The 20,842-nt window shown below is 38.7% G+C and overlaps 1 protein-coding gene across 1 annotated transcript in view; it reads right to left on the reverse strand.

Moving 5' to 3' along the window:
* Positions 1 to 3,821: 3,821 nt before the first annotated feature.
* The window catches only part of LOC140233151 (cleavage and polyadenylation specificity factor subunit 1-like), a 43,376-nt gene continuing 26,355 nt past the window's right edge, over positions 3,822 to 20,842 (reverse strand). The window contains exons 22-32 of the mRNA XM_072313268.1: positions 20,302 to 20,418; positions 19,099 to 19,189; positions 15,806 to 15,890; positions 14,708 to 14,849; positions 12,637 to 12,789; positions 10,084 to 10,260; positions 9,130 to 9,196; positions 8,026 to 8,232; positions 6,662 to 6,791; positions 4,794 to 4,932; positions 3,822 to 4,171 (exon numbers count right to left, since the gene is read on the reverse strand). Of these exons, the coding sequence (XP_072169369.1) occupies positions 4,124 to 4,171; positions 4,794 to 4,932; positions 6,662 to 6,791; positions 8,026 to 8,232; positions 9,130 to 9,196; positions 10,084 to 10,260; positions 12,637 to 12,789; positions 14,708 to 14,849; positions 15,806 to 15,890; positions 19,099 to 19,189; positions 20,302 to 20,418 (1,356 nt within the window). The 3' untranslated portion in view covers positions 3,822 to 4,123. The remainder of the gene's footprint in view (positions 4,172 to 4,793; positions 4,933 to 6,661; positions 6,792 to 8,025; positions 8,233 to 9,129; positions 9,197 to 10,083; positions 10,261 to 12,636; positions 12,790 to 14,707; positions 14,850 to 15,805; positions 15,891 to 19,098; positions 19,190 to 20,301; positions 20,419 to 20,842) is intronic.

Here is a 20,842-nt window from a genome sequence, read left to right on the forward strand (position 1 = left end):
ATACTTCCCGCTGCATCTTTCACTAAGCCGTCTAGGAGCATCCAGGCCGCATTAACTCAGCTCAAGTCCTCTCAGTAGTGACATCCAACTATGCTGTATCCTCCCATCCCATCCTCGTCGCCAGTTGTAGGGGGGGGGGCCGAATGGGGGCCGAATGATAAGAGAGAAATATGGAGAAGGGCGAGATGATGTGAAGACGGTGTGTGTGTGCGTATGTGTGTCTATGATGGAGATGGTTATTCGGCACGTGGGTTCGGGTGGGAGGTCGTGCAGTCAATGAAGACAAACACTCTACAGGAGTCCTGTGAACAGCAAGCAGAGAGGTGCCTGCCACATGGGGGCGCCCCTCTGTTGCTGATGTCTCTGCATAATTAGCACATCCCCACAATACCATCTCAAAAAGATTTTTTTTTTTTCTCCTGGCCAATGCACTTGTAACCATTTGGGGACATGTATGGTACCAGTTTTCTGAATTAAAAGGTTGTGAAGATTGATTTTAAAGATTCTTTCACATGAATCCTAAATGATTTTATCTATTTTTCTAACACATCTTTTGATTTTGTTTTCGATCACTCCTATATGCAAATATTTTGGTCTGATAACAGACCTGTCATCTTAAATGCCATTTGCAAGCATGCACTCAATAAACACAGTCATGTACTAAAACGTTGTACATTGTATCACAATTGTTACTGGGTTTGATTGGAAGACATTCACACATTCACACTGAAATATGAGAAAAAGACAGCCCATTTTTGCAAAATGGACAAATTTCATATAAGTGTCAGTCAGAAGAATGATTGTATCATTAGAACCTCACAAAAGAATTTTGGAAACAAATAATAATTTCCCTTGGAATTGAGTTTACAACAAGCAAAGCTGCGCTATGAGCACAAAAATTGCATGTACATTGTATGTGTTTATCAATGCTTTACAGAGACTCTCTCCACATGCAAGCAAAAATTACAAATCACAAAAATATATTTGATATGTTAAAAAAGACATTTTCACTTTATTCAGTCATATCATGATGACAATTACAAGTCCATGTAGTCTGACTAGTAGAGCTTATATACAAATATGATACAATGTACTCTGTAAGTGTCTCAGATGACAGCATATTTGGCATATAACAAGAGAGCCTCGTTATAACGAGGACCTAAAAACCATGACAATTACTTTAGTTTTTATATCAGGTTTCTCGCTACACCAGGGTACTGTATACGCCGAATATTTCGCGAGGTTTTATTTTTCGCGTATTCGCGAAATTAAAGATACGCGAAAATATTGACTCTGATCCCAATGTGGATGTGACGTACACGTGTACATTAAGCCTGTTCAGTACAGGACTCTACAATCGCGAATTTAACCACTCGCGAAATCGAAAGGAATTCCCAATTCGCGAAAATTTAGACTCGCGAAATATATGGCGTATACAGTATACAACAAACAAGAAAAACATATAAAGAGTTGGGACCATAAAAATCACCTTGTTGTAAGAGGGCTTTGCTGGATCCAACATCTTTATAACAAGGTTTCCCTGTATACATTGAGATCTTGGGTGACGAAAATGTATACTGAGTGCATAAGCTTGTAGCTTAAGTCCTTAATACCTCCTGCTAGTCAACTTTCAGAATATCCACATTTCTTTTTAATGGACAAACTAAAGCACCTCCAGAGTTTACAATCAGACAGAGGATCTCTACTCCAGATGGTACTGGCAACGCCACGGTAAATCAGAAATAGAATGCATCTATCTGAGCTAAGAGAAAACTTGAATCTCGTCAGGTATATTAATTTCTGTTGCTGTTATTGTTCTTGCTGAGTTTGTTTGTTTTTTTTTGTTTTGTTTTTTTTAAATCTGCTCTTCAGTATTTGCAGTAGTAGTTCATGATCAGTTCTACTACTATGGGTGTATTCACTGAAAATTATTTTGTGATTTATCTCAAGGCACACTTGTCAATGACATCTTGAATATATCAAATGGCATGGCTTTAAGCATACAAACACTGGCTTCATTTCTTTGTTCTGGGGTGTTTTTCCTCACCTTAGAGCCACCACTGTATCAGCACAATGGCAAATTAATTGGCTTCACAAGTGTGAAATATAATTAAAGCATTCACAGCTGCATGAACTATTTTCGATACAGAGTTCAGCAAGAATCACACGTCATGAAGGGCGTTGAACTGAATTCTTGAATTGAATTCTTGATCTACGTATATTGCGATTTGTTTTGCATCCTGCCACTAAGCGATGAAACCTTGTATGCATCCAACCACAAGCCTCACAGGTAAAAGTTCGCTGTAAAGAAATAGGTTAGGAGATGATAATGCCTTGCCTAGGGGCACAACTGTTGCTACCAGGGGATTTGAATCCGGGACCTTGTGATTAAAAGTTCTTGGTCTGGTCCACTGAACCACAACACCTCACACTAACAAGTATTTAAAGTTCTTTCGTATGCGTTCAGTCATACAAAACATTTAATGCCTCTAAAGTTTACAGAGTTATCAGTTAAAAATCATTTTGATTATTCCAAAGCAGTAGGGTTCGACCTCGATTATCCGGCCTCCTTTTATCCGGAAATCTCTATTATCCAGACGCGTTCACGCAGTGAAGGACTTTTTTTTTTTCATCCAAAAATTGAGAAAAAACAGAGACTTTAACATCTTTTCATGGATCTATTTTACTAATTTCATAAGATGTGCATGATAGGTTTCTCAATATCTAATGAGGTAAAACATGTATGATTTTCACATAAAGATATACTTTATTTTTGTGAAGAAGGGACTACAATTTTGTGCAGGCTAGCATAGATTACACCACCGTTGCGGGGTACACTAGCTGTCTAGCTACCAGTGCACTGGGACAGCAGCTTGGACGGCAGCTATATACATTAACATTCTGTCTCCCATATCCGGCCAATTCGCTTATCCGGATGAGCGCCGGTCCCCACATGGACGGATAATCAAGGTCGAACTGTATTTCAAAAGCTAATAGGTAAATACGCCAATGGTTTATACCACAGCCATGGTATCCATCAATTTGAAAAAGTCTGACTGCAGTATACTGTTGGCATACTGCAAAAATTAGAGAAGAGTAATGGAATGCATTATTTCCTCATAATACAAAAGTGGTCTGAGCTGAAAACATAATTTGCGCTGATGCCAACTGCCGCCATCTTCAGCTTAACCCTATTCTAACTGGGGGGGGGGGGGGGGGGTCAAATTGACCCCCCCCCCCTCGACGTTTCGCGCCATGATTCCGCAACGCGCAAAGATTTTGCCGCGTCGTTTCATGACTTTTTTCATTCGAGTCTCCCGCATATTTTGAGACCAAATTTGCGACGTCCGGGTACACCGTTCTGAAGTTATGCAATGTTTTGCATATGCATGTCAACCCGAAAAACGCTCGAATTCATGATTTCGTGTGCAAATCCAATGCAAACTGTGTTTTTTTGTTTAATTGATATAAATTAGATTATTTCAACTTTTAACCATTGAAATAAATCAATTCTAATGTAGATAAGCTTGAAAAAGTGCCTCCAACAAATTTTGGCAAAAAAACAATAGGAAACAAAAGATCGAAAAAACAATAAAATACATAAGAAATTAACAAAACAATAAAAAACAAAAGAAAATGATTTTGATTGCGCTATTTTTTTACTAGAAAATTGTTTGATGTGTCTTGAGGAACTCTGACACAAAAATTTAATAATCCTTCAGTCTTTTTGATGGAGTTATAGGTGAAAATATGATTTCATGCGTTAATTTGCATAATTAATTTATTAAAAAATATGAAATCAAAATTTTTCTACTGTATGACCATGTAATCTTGTAGTTGACATCCGGCTCTATGTTCAGGCAAAATTTTGCGGCGATCGCGCGATCGGCGGCCGAGATCTGAAGGGGGGGTCAAATTGACCCCCCCCAGTAAAAACTTGGTCTCAAATAGCCCAGTTAGAATAGGGTTAAAGTCTGCTGGATTTCAGGAAGTCTCACAAATGAGAAGGACTTTGCATTGAGGTATGGAACATGCTACGTCATCATCCAAAGGCAGGAGGGGCCAACACTGGCCGAGAAGAGCCGAAATTGGAGGATATCTCTTGGTCAGCCTCTAAGCCCCCTCAGAAGTGCATGGTCAGCGTCTCCACCAGCATCAAGTCACTCATAATCTGAGAGTTACAAGAAGAAAGAAAAAAATAAAAAAAAAATAAAATATTACAAGAATATGTCGGATTTTAAGTGCAGTAAGCATCAAAGCAGGGAGCAGCCTCCTGTTCTGAGAATGTTACATATCACATGCACACACACAAAAATTCAAAAGACCATCACGCATACCGGTAATCTTTGTTTTAGTAATGTTCAGGTAATATACATCACTTCACAGCAGTGATTTGTCAGTTCCATGACAGATTAATATTTACTGTAAAAGGTGTAGGTTTTAATTTTTGTGAACTTTGTTAAAGTCTGTTTGGCCACAGATTTAACAAAAGAAAAAAATATTGCCACGTGATGTACTGGCAGAGTGAACGGACTGGTAATATAGTGCATTTATGATTGTGAAAGCAATGTCCTGTGAAAATGCCTGTGACATCCTCATACGCAAAATCAAACAGCTTTTACAGTACATGAAATTATCTCATAACGCAGAAAGTGCATGAATCAAAAAAACAATACAGACATGAATATTTCCTCTGAAACTTTCACATGCTCAGATGTAAAATTAGATTTTTAATAATAATACACTAGAAAGAATTACCTATGAAGGTTGATACCTTCTTCCTTATGACATACCTGATCCACGCTGGTCCCAATTTTCTTGGCAAATTCGTTCTTCTCCACTACACTCAAATGACAGTACTTCATCAGCAAGTCCCCGTCGATGACGTTGCGATGCGGGTTGCTAAGGAAACGGACGTGGGACTTGACGTGCCTGGTGGTGGCAATCATTGAAAGGTCGCTCAGGAATTAACTTCAAAGGTCTCTCTACCTAATCATAAACAGAGCTATAAATCTAACATAAAATGAATCTTCATTGTTCAACACACTAGGCCTAAACTGACAAAGGCTATTTAAATCTCTTCCATTGAATATGCTGATTCTGAATGTGTGTGTGACACATGTATACAAACAGACATCCAAAACTGAACAAACACTGACATTCCAATGGGCAAGGTATGCCTGTTTCATGCTCGTTTTGGTCCATGGACTAAACTGAAATCCTGGATTTGATTTCAACTACCTCTCAGTACATTTATAAAGAACACAAACAATAGAGTGATAAGCACAAGCCAAGACAAAAAATAAAAGCATGAAACAGAAATTACAAATAGACAAATAATTTCTGTCTGTATGACTTAAAGTTGACTTCATTAAATGTCACAGATCCCAGGCCTCCCCCATGTAAGCCTCCTTCTTACAGTTCTGATGTAAATATCATGGAACATACTCATGCAAGGAACAGTCATGACTAGTAGCCACTGGACATACATTGTAATAATGTAGAATTACATTCTTATATAACAAGAAGGAAATGTGCAAGATGGCTCTATCAAAATTTGCCTAGCTGTGTATGCAAAAGCATACAACTTTGGCAGCATTAGTCCTGTTCATATATCATTGGAAACTTCCCTTAAATCCACACATGCCAAATCTAAGTTTCAATATATTAAAGGTGCATAGTCCCGGTAGTGTAGAGGGCGCTGTTGATACTGCCGATCACCGTTAGCATTGATACGAAAATTACCGAAGTTGAGCTATCATCAAGAGTAAAGTGCGTAGGTGTTGCTAAGTAACGTTGCCTTAGTTGTCTTCTTTGCGCATCGCGCAGTCTGTAGTAATGCCAGGGTGCGTGCATATGTGCTTGTTATTATGACATCACAAAAGAAGTTTGCTAAAGCTGTCTTCCCCCTCAACCGAATCATGAGCCGAACTGTGATTGGACCATTGACTACAGTGAATCGGACTTCTTCGGACTCGGGGAAGTGGGCCACAGCGTAAGCGCTAAAGAGGAGTCGATAGCGTAGGTCTATATAGGAAACTTGCGCCGTGTGCCCGCGTACGCATTTGATTAAAACACCGAGACCATGCACCGGTTTGATTGCAAAATGTGCTAAGCACCATTTTTAAACATTTTAGAGAAAGTCCATCATAAGATAAAACAAAATAAAAGCTTTTCAGTGATATCTAATTTAAAAAAAAAAAACAAGAAATGAAAATATTCCATTTAATTTCTGTTTTTTAGCAGCTTTAATCACAACGATCTCAACTTAACAAGAACAAAGTCAACTCATTTTGTGATTAAACTCTTCACATATGAACAAATTCGAGGAAATATTGCAAATGTGGGAGTTGTACCCTATCTTTGAAACATCACTATATGCAAATGTTGACAAAAACAGTAATATGAGATTGAATGAAGCTTCTTTCCTCAAACGTCCGGAACATTCCTCTTAAATAGGAATAAATGGCAGATATTCATATCAAAGCAAGGCTGTTATTAACAATAGCTATATGAGCACTTTGTGCAATCTTTGTCAAACAACTCACTTGTTTCCATGGACATTCAATAAAAGTATATCAATCTTTTCACAGGATGAAGACATTAAAACAGAAAGACAGAGAAAAGTAAAGCTTGTGAGTCTGAAATGGTCCATGCTCACCGATAAAACTTGGGGTTCAGACCACCGGTGTGCGGGATGCCGTTTGTGAGGGCGTTCTGCAACATGAGGAGTCGCCTGTAGGTCTTTTCAATCATAGGCAGCAGCAGGCCTATACTTCCATCCAGAGTAGCTGGGGAAGAAAAATATGGGATATAGAGAAATGACGACAAGAACAAAAGATGACCTAGTCACAATTAACAGACACTGTCATTTCTTTTATGATAGTACTTTTACAGGTCATGGTGCAGCACTATACAACATATTAAAGGGTGCTCCAATTACAACAAACATGCTTACAGCAAAATTTCTTGAAAGCAAAGTAGATCAGGTCCCTCATGTCTAGTTAGAGGACAGATGGGCTGTGGCAAGGTTTGAATCCCTAATCCTTTTATTAAGGGCACAGTGAGAAATCCACTTGAGAACAGCTCGACATAAATACTGTTGGATAATTTGTTAACACACACGCTCACTTTTTCCTAGGCTTTTCAGCTTGCTGAGATACTACAATGTATTTCATCTCTACATTTTACATATACCGTATGTCCCCCCAAAAAAATTACAACGGGACCCTCCGCAATGATATCTTTAAAAATAGTGAATCAATCCAAATACAAATTCGGGGTATGAAACTATAACTCATTGCCCACATCTTACAGAAAACCCCATTCGATTTGGTTCAGTGGTCAAAGAGAAATGAGGAATTTTGTAGAGGATGTCAAGAATCTCTTCCCTCCAAGTTCTGTCTATTGTATTCACACACAAAAGCATTGAAGTGTTTAACTTGGAAGTATCAGACTCATGACATGCTTTGCAACTTTTCACATTTCTCTGTGACCGCTTAACCAAATTGAATGGGGTTTTCTACAAAATAGAGCTAAGATGTTATAGTTTAAGACCCTGAAGTAGCATTTAGACAGTTTAATCATATTGAGTATTATCAACGCAAAATTTGATTGCAATTTTTGGGGGGACATACTGTAGATTGACAAAGTTCGATTACTGTAATTAATACCTTCAAGAAAGATTACATAGTTCATATTTATGTCATTTCTGCACTGACTTGTTTTTATTGCAACTGATTGGCAAATTGCCCCATATCCAAGCTGACATTGGTGGTCTAGAGGATTAGACGCCTGTCCAGTTATCAGGAGGTCTTAGGTTTGAATCCTGCCAGAGTATATATGCTCATAATTTTTACCATGGCTGCTACTAAACACCAATTTATTCGGTGCTTATTTACGTTGATGTAGGGCATTTGTCAATCAGTTACAAAATAACATAGTGTTTGATGTTTTGACAAGGATAAAAGAAGGGGAAGTTGTCCATGCTGAAAGTGGACTCGGAACTGGCTTAACCAGACCCACCATAGAATGCCACATGTCTCCTCTCCACTGGACCGGTCAGTGGTCTCTCGCTGGAAGGGTCAGTCAGTCGACACCTGACCCGGGCGAAGGTGTTGATGTGGGCGCCAGCGTTGATGTCAGCCCGCCTCAGGAGGTACATCCCTCCGCTGCTCTCCCTGGCCTCCGGGTGGTAGTGGAAGAGGATGAGGTTCTTGTCCACATCAGAGGCTGGGGGTGGAGGAGGGTGGGTGGGGAAGAGAGGAAAAAAAGAGTTTCAGTGGGGGAGTGGGTGAGTGGATGAGTGAGGAAAGGGGTTAAGTGGGGAGGGGGGGAGGGTTGGGGTGAGTGGGGAAGTAAGGGAAGTGGTGGGTTGGGAGGGAGAAGGGGTGGATGGGGGAATGGGGAAGAGTTGGGGTAAGTGGGGGAGTGGGGAAAGGGATGGGTGAAGAAGGGAGTGAGTGGGGGAGTGAAGGAGAGGGGTTGGGCGGAGAGGGGGAAGGGGTGGATGAGGAGTAGGGAAGGGTTAGATGGGGTGAGGGGTGTGAGTGGGGAAGTGAAGGAATGGGATGGGTGGGGAAGGGGAAGTGGGAGAGGGGTGAAGGGGATGAGAGGGGGTGGAGAAAAAAGACACATTCACAATGTTGTGAAGGATTAATCTTTAAAACAAAAAAATTGGACACTTCCTGGCTTCCTAGAAATCGAGAAAGTGTACAATATCATAGTGTACAATAAATTGTAAAACCAGAAAATTTTGCGCACATCTTAATTTTACGAACTTTGCGAGAGCCAAGATTTGCGAAATCAAAATGCATGCTTAAGTTCTTGTCTACATTATATTGATTTGATGCTAGTGGCAATACGCAAAGATTTCATACCGCGAAAAAAGGCCGCTGGCACCAATCAACAAAAATTTCATGCAGCGAAAATACATTGCTTTACAGTATGATACGGTACTAAGATATTATTTGTACAATGTTGACTATACAGCATGGCTTTGAAGAACATCCCCCTACATTCTAGCAAATTTCTCCTTCTCTGCCATACATCCTGAAATCTGCACGCATTGAAGTGAGTACTGGAAAAAAAATGGGAGCAAAAATGGATTATTTTGTATGGAGAACTTACCAAGGAACGCTATTTGGCTATCATCCACCATGAACTCACAGGCATATACCTCCAGCGGTTTGCTATCCTATTAAGATTAGAAAGGCGCAACAACAAAAAAAGGAGTAAACATAAAGACATTGAAATAAACTATGACATTCAACATTAAAGACGACCTGTGATTATTAATGTAAGTTATGTAATATAGTATACAAAAAGTATAGCATAGTATAGTGTAGTATACTGTAGACTTGGGGTTGCAGTAAAAATTTGCTCCATTTACCGGTATTAATCTGCTTTAACAAATCACAATACATAAATAGTATCAAATAAATAATTTATTAACAGTTTTTTATATGACTGTAAGGTACAGTGTAGTCCTGTCATACATACTACTTAACTAGCTGAGCTGTTTTAACTACATTTCTTGAATTCTGCTACTCTGCACCTCTCACATGGTGTACAGCATAGGTTTCATGAGCATTTGGTGAATTTGGACTTGTAAGACAAATTTGTGAGTGGCTTATAATTTGCAATTACGAACCACTGTGACAGAACAAGAATCAAATAAGATTTCTTTTCAGACAAAAACACTATGATTTCCCACCTTAAAGATAACATACAGTGCATTTGTTTTAACAGGCAGCAATATTTTAACGAGTTGATAATTTCGCAAAGGCAGTCAACTGGATATAAAAACACCGCAAAATCATACCTCATGTACAGTATGTGGTATCCACAAATTCAAAACTGGCAGTCCAGGTTTCAGAGCACTGCACAGCAATATGGTCTACATCATCTCTAAAATTACTGGTATATCTTCTCAATTACAATCAGCGGTTCTTCAAAATTAGATCCCGAGGAGAAGAGGGGGTGCAAAGAATGAATACAAAAAGCATCTTAATCACATCAAGTGAGGTAATTAAACAACAAGTAAGACTTTGGGGGGGGGGGAACAGGAGGCAATAAGCTCACCCGGCTGACAAGGGACAGTGTCCGGTCCCGCTCCTGGTACTGAAGGAGATAGACGCTCTTCATGACGTCGGTGACCAGGACAAACTGCTTGATGCTGACAGCATTGTGGATGTAGATCTGGGTGTCAATGAAGGCCAGTCCAACAAGGTCATTGTCCTTGAACTGCCACATGTAAACCTACACAGAGGACAATATGAGAAAATGCAGCGGAAAAATGACAATTCTTGACTAGGTTCAGAGATTTTCAGGAATTTTGCACCAAATTTAATCAGATCAACTATGATTTAAATGGTATATACTTTTGATTCAAACTTTATTTTCACTTTTTTCAACAGAATGTACAAAGAAATAAGTGTATCAAAATTATCATACATACATATTACATTCATATATATCATGTATGTATACAAATAAATGTAAATACATGCATACATACTATGCATATACATACATATTAAATATAGCATATATATATGCGTTAAAAAATATATATATAGCATACCTAAGCCAGATACCAAGAAAATTAATCAAGCAGTGTTTCTCAAATCATGATAATGACATTATGCAAGGCTCGACACTAACGGTGGCCCGGTGGCCCAGGGCCACCAAAAATGAAAGTCGGGCCACCAAATTTCAAAAAAGGGTAAATTTGGTGGCCCGCCTCGGGCCACCAAAATTTGTTGAAATGTATGTCAATAAATTTGTAACTTTTTGCGCCGGAACCTTCAAAAGGACATAGAAGTAACTTTGTCTTTTATGTTTTGCGAAATAGAAATATGTTTCTTCTAGCATCTTAATCATTTGCATGTAATAACAATGATGTCATTTATTTATGTTTAGATGCTGCAACCCATGTGCCTGTCAATGACTATTTATACTTAGTCTTCACCATTCAGCAGTTAAATTTGTTTAAAGGATAGATGAAAAGGACTGAATGAGTGCCTGAGAGTGAGTGTTGCGAGTTTGTTGGGGTTTGTTTATGAGTAGACATGTTCAGCTTCCAATTCTTACTATGACAAAACTTAAATATTTGGCTCCTTTTTTTTTTGGGGGGGGGGGGGGGGGGCTTGCCCAACAAATTTTTTTCTCGGGCCACCAAAAATTTGAAATTGATGATTTTGGTGGCCCCATCGGGCCACCAAAAAAAAAAAAGTTAGCGTGGAGCCCTGCATTATGGGACCCAGTTTTAAGTATAACCGCAACTGTAACCGGAACAGGAGCTGTAACAAATACCACAACCACAACTGCAACCACAACCACAACAAATAGCATATAATCACCTAATCACCCTAACTCTTAACAATCACTATTAACAGCACCAAAAACATTACAACCAGAGCCAAAACCACAATATATCAATAAATAATTGTCATAATCATAACCACAAATCCTACTGCGCACATGCCGCTAATTAAATGTCTCTGCACAGAAGCAGGACTATAATGGATCTATAAACACACAAGACTAAAATCTATAAACACACAAGAATTCCACTTTAGAAATTATTGTATAATCTAGTCTCAAAAAAAGTTGTCTTGTAAAAAAAAAAGGAAAGCTTTTTAAAATGATTTGAAATGATAAACAAACTTTGCTTCTTTCATTTGAGGTGAAATGGAATTCTTGAGTTATGGACCATTACAAGAATATTCTGTAAAAATAATGAGTGTCTTCTTCTTCTTTTTTTTCAACAGAGTAAGCATTCAGAAGAACAGTTGAGCAAAAAAAAAAAGGAATCTTCCACACAAAACATAGATTCTATCAAATAGAGAGAATTGACATTTTGGGCAGTATGATTGTCATGTGATCAGGAGGATATCTGGTTCCTTTGCTATGAATAGCACATGGTGATAAGTCCTTTGGACAGTAAATGCCAAAAAGTGGTACAGTGCACTCCCGTTACACTGAACATGGTTTTAACAAAATTCTTTTCACAACAAAATAATAATTCAGGACCCAAAATTAATATCTTTTTAACTTTATGTACTTAAGTGTTTGGCTTTAACAAAATTTCGATATAACGAAAGAAAACCACTGCTCTGGAGGACTTCATTATAATGAGAGAGCACTGTATATTACTTCTACATTCTATTTCTATTCATGCATTCCTTCACAAATTTTCATTCTTTTGCTGCAGAAATTAAGAAACATTAGATATTCATTATTGGTTGAAAGTGCATTCAGAAAATTGTATTAGGACTGTCAATGGCTTAAGAGGCCTGTGATGTCATTGGTCATTCTGTCCAGTGTACTTTAAGCAGCTTGTGAAAAACTTGACACTGGCATGACATTACTGTACGAGCTGAAATTTTCGCGGTGGTTTTATTTTCACGAATTTCTCGAATCGCCTTTGAACTGCGAAAATAACAACACGTGAAAATAAAAACGCGCAAATAAATAAGTTCCGTTAGACCCTCACAACCGCGAAATTAACATCACACATAAATGTCCTCCAAGTAGCAATTCGCGAAAATATCTGTACGCGAAAATTTCAGCTGGTACAGTATTTGTTGTCGGTCAGAAAGTATCACAACCAGTGTCCACCACTACACTGACCTTCTGTCCCACAGAGCTGAGAAGGTATCCCAGGACATCACACAGGGTGGAGACCGGTCCCTTTTGCCGCTTGGAGTAGAGCGGCTTCAGCTTGTTTTTCGTCAGTGGCTGGCCTGGCTCTGGCACAACCTCGATGACATCATAGATGTAAATCTGCAGCGACCAAGTACACAAAACAACCTGAATCAATGTCTACTCTACAATATGCACACGAAGAGCTACATTAATATTACACATATCCTAAATCTAAAATTAAAAGTACTGTAAACATGGAAATTTTTGGAGTACATTAATTTTCATGTATTTTGGCTAGCATGAATTCTAAAACCACTAAAGCCCCTTTTACACTTTCACGGATCGCATCACGGATAACCACGGATCATCGATCCGGGATCATCCGTACTGTTTCCGGCATGACCGTATTGACTCCGTGAAGTCATCCGGCATTATCCTTGATCATCCGGCATGTCCGCGGAAAAAATTAAGCTCGTTTAATTTTTCATCCCGGACATCACGGATGAAAATCAATACAAACTCTTCCTTGTTGGCACCGTCTACTCTGTGTTGCCTCCGTATTCCTTCCTCGTAGGCATCGGCTACTCCGTGTTGCCTCCGTACTCATTCTGGGACAATCCGTGAAGACATTGGGACGTCCGTATTAGTATCCGCGCCATCCGGGATGAAATATTCGTGTATTTTGCCAATACAAGCTCATAAAGTCCGTGAAATTTGCTCACATCTTCCCCCATCAGTACAGCCATCAACCCCTCATACTGTTCGTACAGTGGTCGCCGGAGAAGCTTAAGTGACCCACACATACCTCCTTGCTGTTTTTTTCTTCTTTGTGTGTGTTTTGATTTGTTTTGTTTTGCTTTGGTTATGTCTTGATTTTCCAGAAAAATGAGAGTTTGAAACAAGAGATATGCCTTTAATGGTGTCGACAAGCAGAGAAGTATGTACGCTGCTGCAGATTTCTGGTGTGCTTGTTATATTTAGCTCTGGAGGCATGTCGCCCGAGAATGATAAAGTATCATAAGCAAAAGCAAATGTCATCTGTCAACATCTTAGGGATATCCGTGTAATGACCGTGAAGGGACCGAGTTGCATCTGTGCTCTTCCTTGATATCCGTGTTGCCTCCGTATCGTTTCCGCTGTGGTCCGCATTCATTCCTTGTCTGTCCGTGTAGGCATCGTACTTGTCCGTGTAGCCTCCGTATTTGTCCGTGGATCGTGTTCACACCGTCATTGAGATGAAAATCGATATTTTGCATGCCGGAACACCACGGACGACGATTCGTGATCATCTGTGTAGCAATCCTTGAAAGTGTAAAAGGGGCTTTAATATCTTCACAAGTTTTTCCGCACTTTTTGAACTGGTTTACAACCATGCAGCACGAATTCAAGAACAAGCAAATATATTTCTGACATTGACATTTACAGAACTTTTGCCTTGAAATGCTGATGAAAAGCACCATTATGGGAGAAATATCTTTACTATTTGCTATTCAACCTATTAATGTCAATGTGTATTTAACTGACAAAACAATTCTTTCAGGAGACAACCCCCCCCCCCCCCCATCACTGGGATGGGACAATGAATGACCTGAATGTCAATCTAGTGAAATATTTCACCTCAGAATACCAATGCAATCTTGGTCTTGTAAATAATACAATTTGAAGAAGTGCATCAAAATGGCATTCTAGCTAACATCTTGAACTAAATCAGAAACATCTTTTCCAACAAAGGCAAAAAACACACAAAAACAAATGATCTATTAAAATAATTGTTATCAAATCAGCGCTAAAGTCCTGATAGGCAGATGAACCAGATGAGGATTGAAGATGAACTTACGATGACATGACATTTGCTCCTGTGACAGTTGCTTCGGTCTTATTTTCTTCAAGGACTTGGAGTCAGGGTTAGGGTTGTGATAGGGTTTTAGGTTTTAGTTTCATGTGAGGATTAGGATTAGGGTTATGTTTGTGGGTAGAATTTATGTTTGGCTTAGCATGCACATATTTCATGGGAGCAATTGTTGCAAGTGCAAATTGTCATGGAAATGCAACTTACAGATCCTCTGCTCTGGAGATCTTCTGTGTACACGTGGGTCGTCGCCACAGCCATAAAACCCTTCTTCCCTGTTATACTGCCCTCGGAGTTCAGGTTGACCACCTTTAGACACGTCACCTGCTCCGCCGGCTCATACTCGATTCTGAAATTGAAAATTCAACATGATCACTTCTGGGAAATGTTGCTTTAAAATGAAAACATGTTGTCCCCTTACAGCAAGGAACTGCAGTCGTGGGCAAAGATTCCGCTTTCCAATATTCTACTCATATTGCTATACAAAGGCAATATCACACTTCATTATTTCCCTCCCTTGCCACAAGAACACAATTCAATGATAACATAACACTGCTATTTAAAGTTGCATTGTGGCATTTACAGCACAAATTTTTCAGCATATACCCTGTATGCTTACATACCCCTTTTCCCCATGAGCTTGAAGGAAAATAGATGAAATAGTGTCATTGGTAATACAAAGATGTAACCAAACCAAGCTTTTATCTGCATCTGGGAATTTAGTTGATATGTGGATGACTATCTCAAGATATCTACATTCTCACTGAGAAAAGTCACAAGCATGGAGAGGTGAGCCTTTATAATTATGACATCTTGTCTAAATGACCTTTATCATCATCACATTCATGGAGGCAGTTCCAACATTGTAGATACAAGCATGTTTTCTTTGGATTGCTATTGTTTTATTCATTCATTTTTTTGTTTGTTTTTTTTTGTTATTGTGCAGGGTTGGCATCTTCACTTGTACAAAACTGCTTTCCAAAGGTGCTCTGCAGTTTTACAATAAGTCTACATCTTAAAATTCAAGATGAATTAAACATGAATTACACATGTCACATTATATATAGCTTGAAGAGTGAATCAAACAACACTTTTATATAAATGCATCACGTAAATATATCGTTACTACCAGAATATAGATATTATTACTGAAGCCATATATCCGCATACACTCAAGAAAGACAGAAAATTAGAAAAAGGAAACACGATACTCATTTGCACTCACTGTTAAACCATTGTCATAGATTTTAATGAGTTTGTTGGGATATTTTTTTTTTGGGGGGGACGTGAAAGACAGGAACTAACCTTGTGTTGGGAATGGCGTCCCAGCTGAGAGGGGAGAAGAGCTGGATGGAGAAGAGGTCCTTGACGGTGTGAACAAATCTATCGTCTGGGAAGGGGATGATAGCAAACAAACCCCCAAAACATGAAGTAAACAAGAGAATATACACAAGTAACAGCAAGTAACAGCAGTTGAATCGTCAACTCTCAAGAAATGCATCGCGATGCAAAAGTCAGTTCAGCTTGCTTCTTTTTAATTTCTTGCTAATCACTTGCTGCTAGCTATCATGGCCAAATCGGCCATGAGATAGCAAAACAACGTATCTACATGCAACCTCTTTTCCAGTAAATCGAGTTTAAAGTTTTGCAATCACACAGCTATCTTTCCGTTTTTGTTTAATACTTCATATCTTACCCTAAAAAAAAAAGGACCAACAGTATCAAAAATACATTGAATGCAAATTGATTTCATTAGACCTCTTTTTTTTTTAAAGAATAATTTGCATGAATCAAAAACGTTGCTTTACCGCATCAACCTAACCAAGCTATTTAATTGCTACGGCAAAGCAATGTGAGTCTTGATCAATGTTGCGTGTACATGCAACACAATGTCATTCTGCACGCGGTTCTGCGGTCTGCGCACGGCGCACAGCCTATTACTGTGTAAACATGCATATAATGGAAAAAAAAGGTACTGTAAAAGTGGAAATTTTCACGACGTTGAAATTTTCGAGCATTTCGTGCAACAAGAAACTGGCGCGAAAATAGAAGCATGCAAATATTTTTGCTTGCAATATGTTCCAGTAGTTGATGTTTTGATTGCGCGGAATTAAAAACACACGAAACTCTTCTTAACGGACCGAGTGCGAAAAATTAGTGGCGCGAAAATATCCACTTCCACAGTATTGCGTGTAGATACGTTGTTTTGATTAGTTTATGAGTTGAAAAGGGGCAAGCGTATCGCAGCTTACATTGTTCTGCCAACAAAGTTCTAATAATTCCAACTGGGAGGGGGCATTAAATTTCAGTAACGGACTGCGTTCTGAGATACAGATTTGGACAAGAGTTAGATTACACTAAAACAAAGTGAATTATGTAGCCATGAAAGTCAATTTTCATGAATATTTTTGACAAACGTTGTTTTGCCATCTCAAGTCCGTAATTTGGGGCAAACATTTTGACTCACACAGTTGCTCACACTTTTGGCACGGGCTAGTAATATGGTACCAGGGTGTCATTCTAACCACCTATCTGTGTGCACAGCTACAGAACTACTGAATAAGCTTTAGCATAATTGATGCAGGATAAACACTGAACAATAAACAAATCTCCTTCCATCTAAACTTCTTGTAAAAAAAAAGGCTATAATAAAAAGTTTTATTTTCATCACTTCATGAAATCTACAACAAGATTGCCATCTATTTTCTCATGAAATTATTAAATCCAAAGTAGACCCACTGTTCTTTCAATATCATCATGTCACTTAGCATTTCCATTCTCAATCTGACTTATGTGTAAAGTATAGCAAAATATATACAAGAAAAAATTAAAGAAATTAAAAAAAAGTAACAAATAAACAAACAAATATGTCATAATCAATTCCATCCTACACTATAAATAAAAATCAACACATTTGCAAGGTGGTCCACAACTTGAAATTTGAGCATGCTGCAAGCTCAGAATCTGAGAATATTGCAATATTGCCTGCAGTAAGCACCATTTCGCAGCTTATCTCTCTTTGTGCTCCTTACATTCAATGTTCTCTCTCATGTTTTGCACACTAATACGGTGTATCTAAGTACCAGGTAGTTTGATGGTTCTTATGTTTTGCACAGGTTTTTCACATGTTTGCATACACTTTATTTTGAGCTTGTTGCAAATTCTTGAGGATGTTGCACAACATCTTGCTGGATTTTGAGGATGTTGCACAAGATTTGAGGACGTTGCACATCAATTTGACCATGTTCCAGCGACATGCTGAAACCCCAAGGACCATCCTGCATTTGCTACATCTTAAGTTTTATATTCTGCAAAAGACACATTACATCTTGTATGTGTAACATACATGTAAACATGGTTGCATTCATTTGAAACAATGGCCCTGTTTGTAGCATTTCAGCCGTATATCACACACAGCCAAACACTCATGCATGCAAATCTTTAGAATTTAAAGCTTGGCTGTTGAACTTATTACATACAAAGGAACATAGCAATGGCTTAACATACAATCCAACACATAGAAACACTATCAACCTTTGTACATGTACATTTGACATGCAAGACAAACAACATGGTCCCTTATCCTCTTCCTGCCTCACCACACACATACATTCAAACACAGACAGACAGACAAACAGACAGACAGACACATAAACATGCAATATACAAGCACTCAAGTGCACACACAAGTACACACACAAATACAAACATCCACTTTTCACATGGAGGGGAACTCAATAATGGCTTAACATACAGTCCAACACATGTAAACATTATCAACCTTTGACCATTTGACATGCAGGACAAACATGGTCCATTATCCTCTTCCTGCCACACCACATACACAGGGGAACACAACAATGACTTCACATAATACTGTTCAACACAAACATTATTTACACGACTATTGTCTACATTTGACATGCATGACAAACAACACAGCCCCATGTCTTCTTCCTGCCTCACCACACACATACGTACATACACTTAAACACAGACAGACAGACATATAAACATACAATGTGCATACACACAACTACGCACACAAGTAACACACATACATACACACATCCACTTCTAAATTGGATACATTCTGTTGCCACATCCCATGACTTATTTATCTAATTTCATTCAGAACCTGAAATGAACTCTTATTGTATGGTTGTCATGGCAATGATGATTTCTAGAATACTTTATTCTTACATCATATCATCAATAATAAGACTTATGGGGAAGACACCAGATTTAGTGATGAACAGACCAAGACTTTGGGACCATGTCCCCATCCACAACTCACGCTCAAGCATGCACAAATGCCTCCAAAAGTGGCAGGATTTGGGCAAGACATGTTTGTTTGTTTTTTTGTTTTTTTGTTTTTTTATTTAATAACTGGGGCACTTATGGAGTGAAATTTCAGAAAATGGTATGCATATATAAATACTTCAGAATTCATTCTACAATGTGGTGGTAAAAGCTCTAATTTCGATATTTTATGCCCTATGGGCCCTTTTCTCGCATCGCAGCTCATATATACTTCATTACATTTTAGGGTCAAAATGATGTTACATCTTGTTCTCTTCTAAGTTTGCTGGACTCACCTCTCTCTATCGGCTCCTCAGAGAAGTCCTCTCCAACGACCCTCCACACTGTAGTCTTTGTTTCTTGGACGCTCGTCACAACAGAATACGTCTGAAAAAAGGACACAAATTTTTCATCTTACTCTCAAAAAGACGAAACAGTCAAGTCATGAGAATAAGCAGTGGCAGATCCTGAGGGGGCGCACCGTGGGCACGCCACCCTTTATTTTTTGTCACTTTTTTTTTTCTCACTGCCCTTTCTTAATTTTGTAAAGGCTCCTCCCCTTTAAAGAATTCCTGGATCCGCGCCTGATAAGTGTACCTCTGACTCTCAGTTTAACCCTTTAGCACCTGAAAAGATTCCGTACATAATGGCCTATTGTTCCCCAGAAGGTACAGCAATATTACTCTCATGTCAACAACTTTCTAAATTACGCAAAATAGCTCACTGCCTGTAAATTTTGTCTATTACTCTATAAGTTATATGTTTATTTGAAAGCCTATTAAGACTTTACAAAGAGACTTGTGTGTCACAGAAATAATTCTGACATACTTTTGACCTTTCACCTCTTTAAAATTACATAATTCTATATGAAAGCAATGAAAATAGTAAAGCACAAAACTATTTTTTTTAAAGAGCTAATGGGTGGTTTCGGGTGGTTTCAGGCAGTTTTGGGCGGTTTCGGGCATTTTAGGGAGTAATCTGATAGGCGGTTTCGGGCAGTTCAGTTAGTAATGGGTTAGGTGGAAATTTTGATCTGATGCGTGATTGATATCTGGTATTCATGGCAATTTCTAAGAATGTCTTCATCCTCTGCAATGATATAGTGACTTTTTGAAAGCGACTATGTGGCACCTTTATCTATATATTTATTACTACCTCAGATTGTCTTTCCTTTGGTGTCTCACAATTATTCATTTATTATTACAATTGCAAGACTTGCAAGAAAAGTTCCTCTTCTTCATTTTTTTTTTCTAGTTGCATCCCTTCGATTTTATTGTCACAAGGGTGTGATATAATGCACAGATAAGCACCTCTCGGCACAATTCAAAAAGAATGCTCCCAGAAAACTTGTCATTTCAAAATCATCCAGTAAATATAAAGAGTTAGGTAGAGAGGGGTATCTGAAAAAAAAAAAAAAAAAAAAAAAACATTTTGCAATGCAATTCCATGCCACATGGCAAAAACTGACACACATGTTTCCCTACTGAGTTTCTCCTTACCTTGGTCTCCACGTGGTATGCCACAAAGTGGGGGGTGCACCTGAGGGGCACCTTCCGGACTGGCCAGGGGGCGTCGTAGGACAGATGTGACGGGAGGACACATATCCGCAGCTCACCCTGTTGAGGTTGGTGGGGAAGATAGCAAGGTAAAAAAAAATAAATAAATAAAAAAATGTTCCATGACAATGGCTCCTGCAAAAATTGCTCCGATGAAATATCTGCACGCTAAGCCAAACATAAGATCTACCCAAAAACATAACCCTAACTCTACTCCTAATCCCCACACAAAACTCAAAATAAAATCTTATCACAATCCTAACCCTAACCCTAAGTCTTCGGAAAAAATAAGACCAGAGCAACCGTCGCTGGAGCATATGTCTTGTCACCAAAAAACAAAAACAAAACAAGCACACAGATGCACTGAGCCATTCAATGTACAGTCATAAATTCATTTGATTTGGCTCAATATATCTGAAACATATCTCACCGATTTTTAGGTGGGGACATCATAAATCAACCATCATCTTATTTGGCTATAAAC

This window comes from Diadema setosum, chromosome 9 (genome assembly GCF_964275005.1).
Source record: "Diadema setosum chromosome 9, eeDiaSeto1, whole genome shotgun sequence".
Lineage (NCBI taxonomy): Eukaryota > Metazoa > Echinodermata > Echinoidea > Diadematoida > Diadematidae > Diadema > Diadema setosum.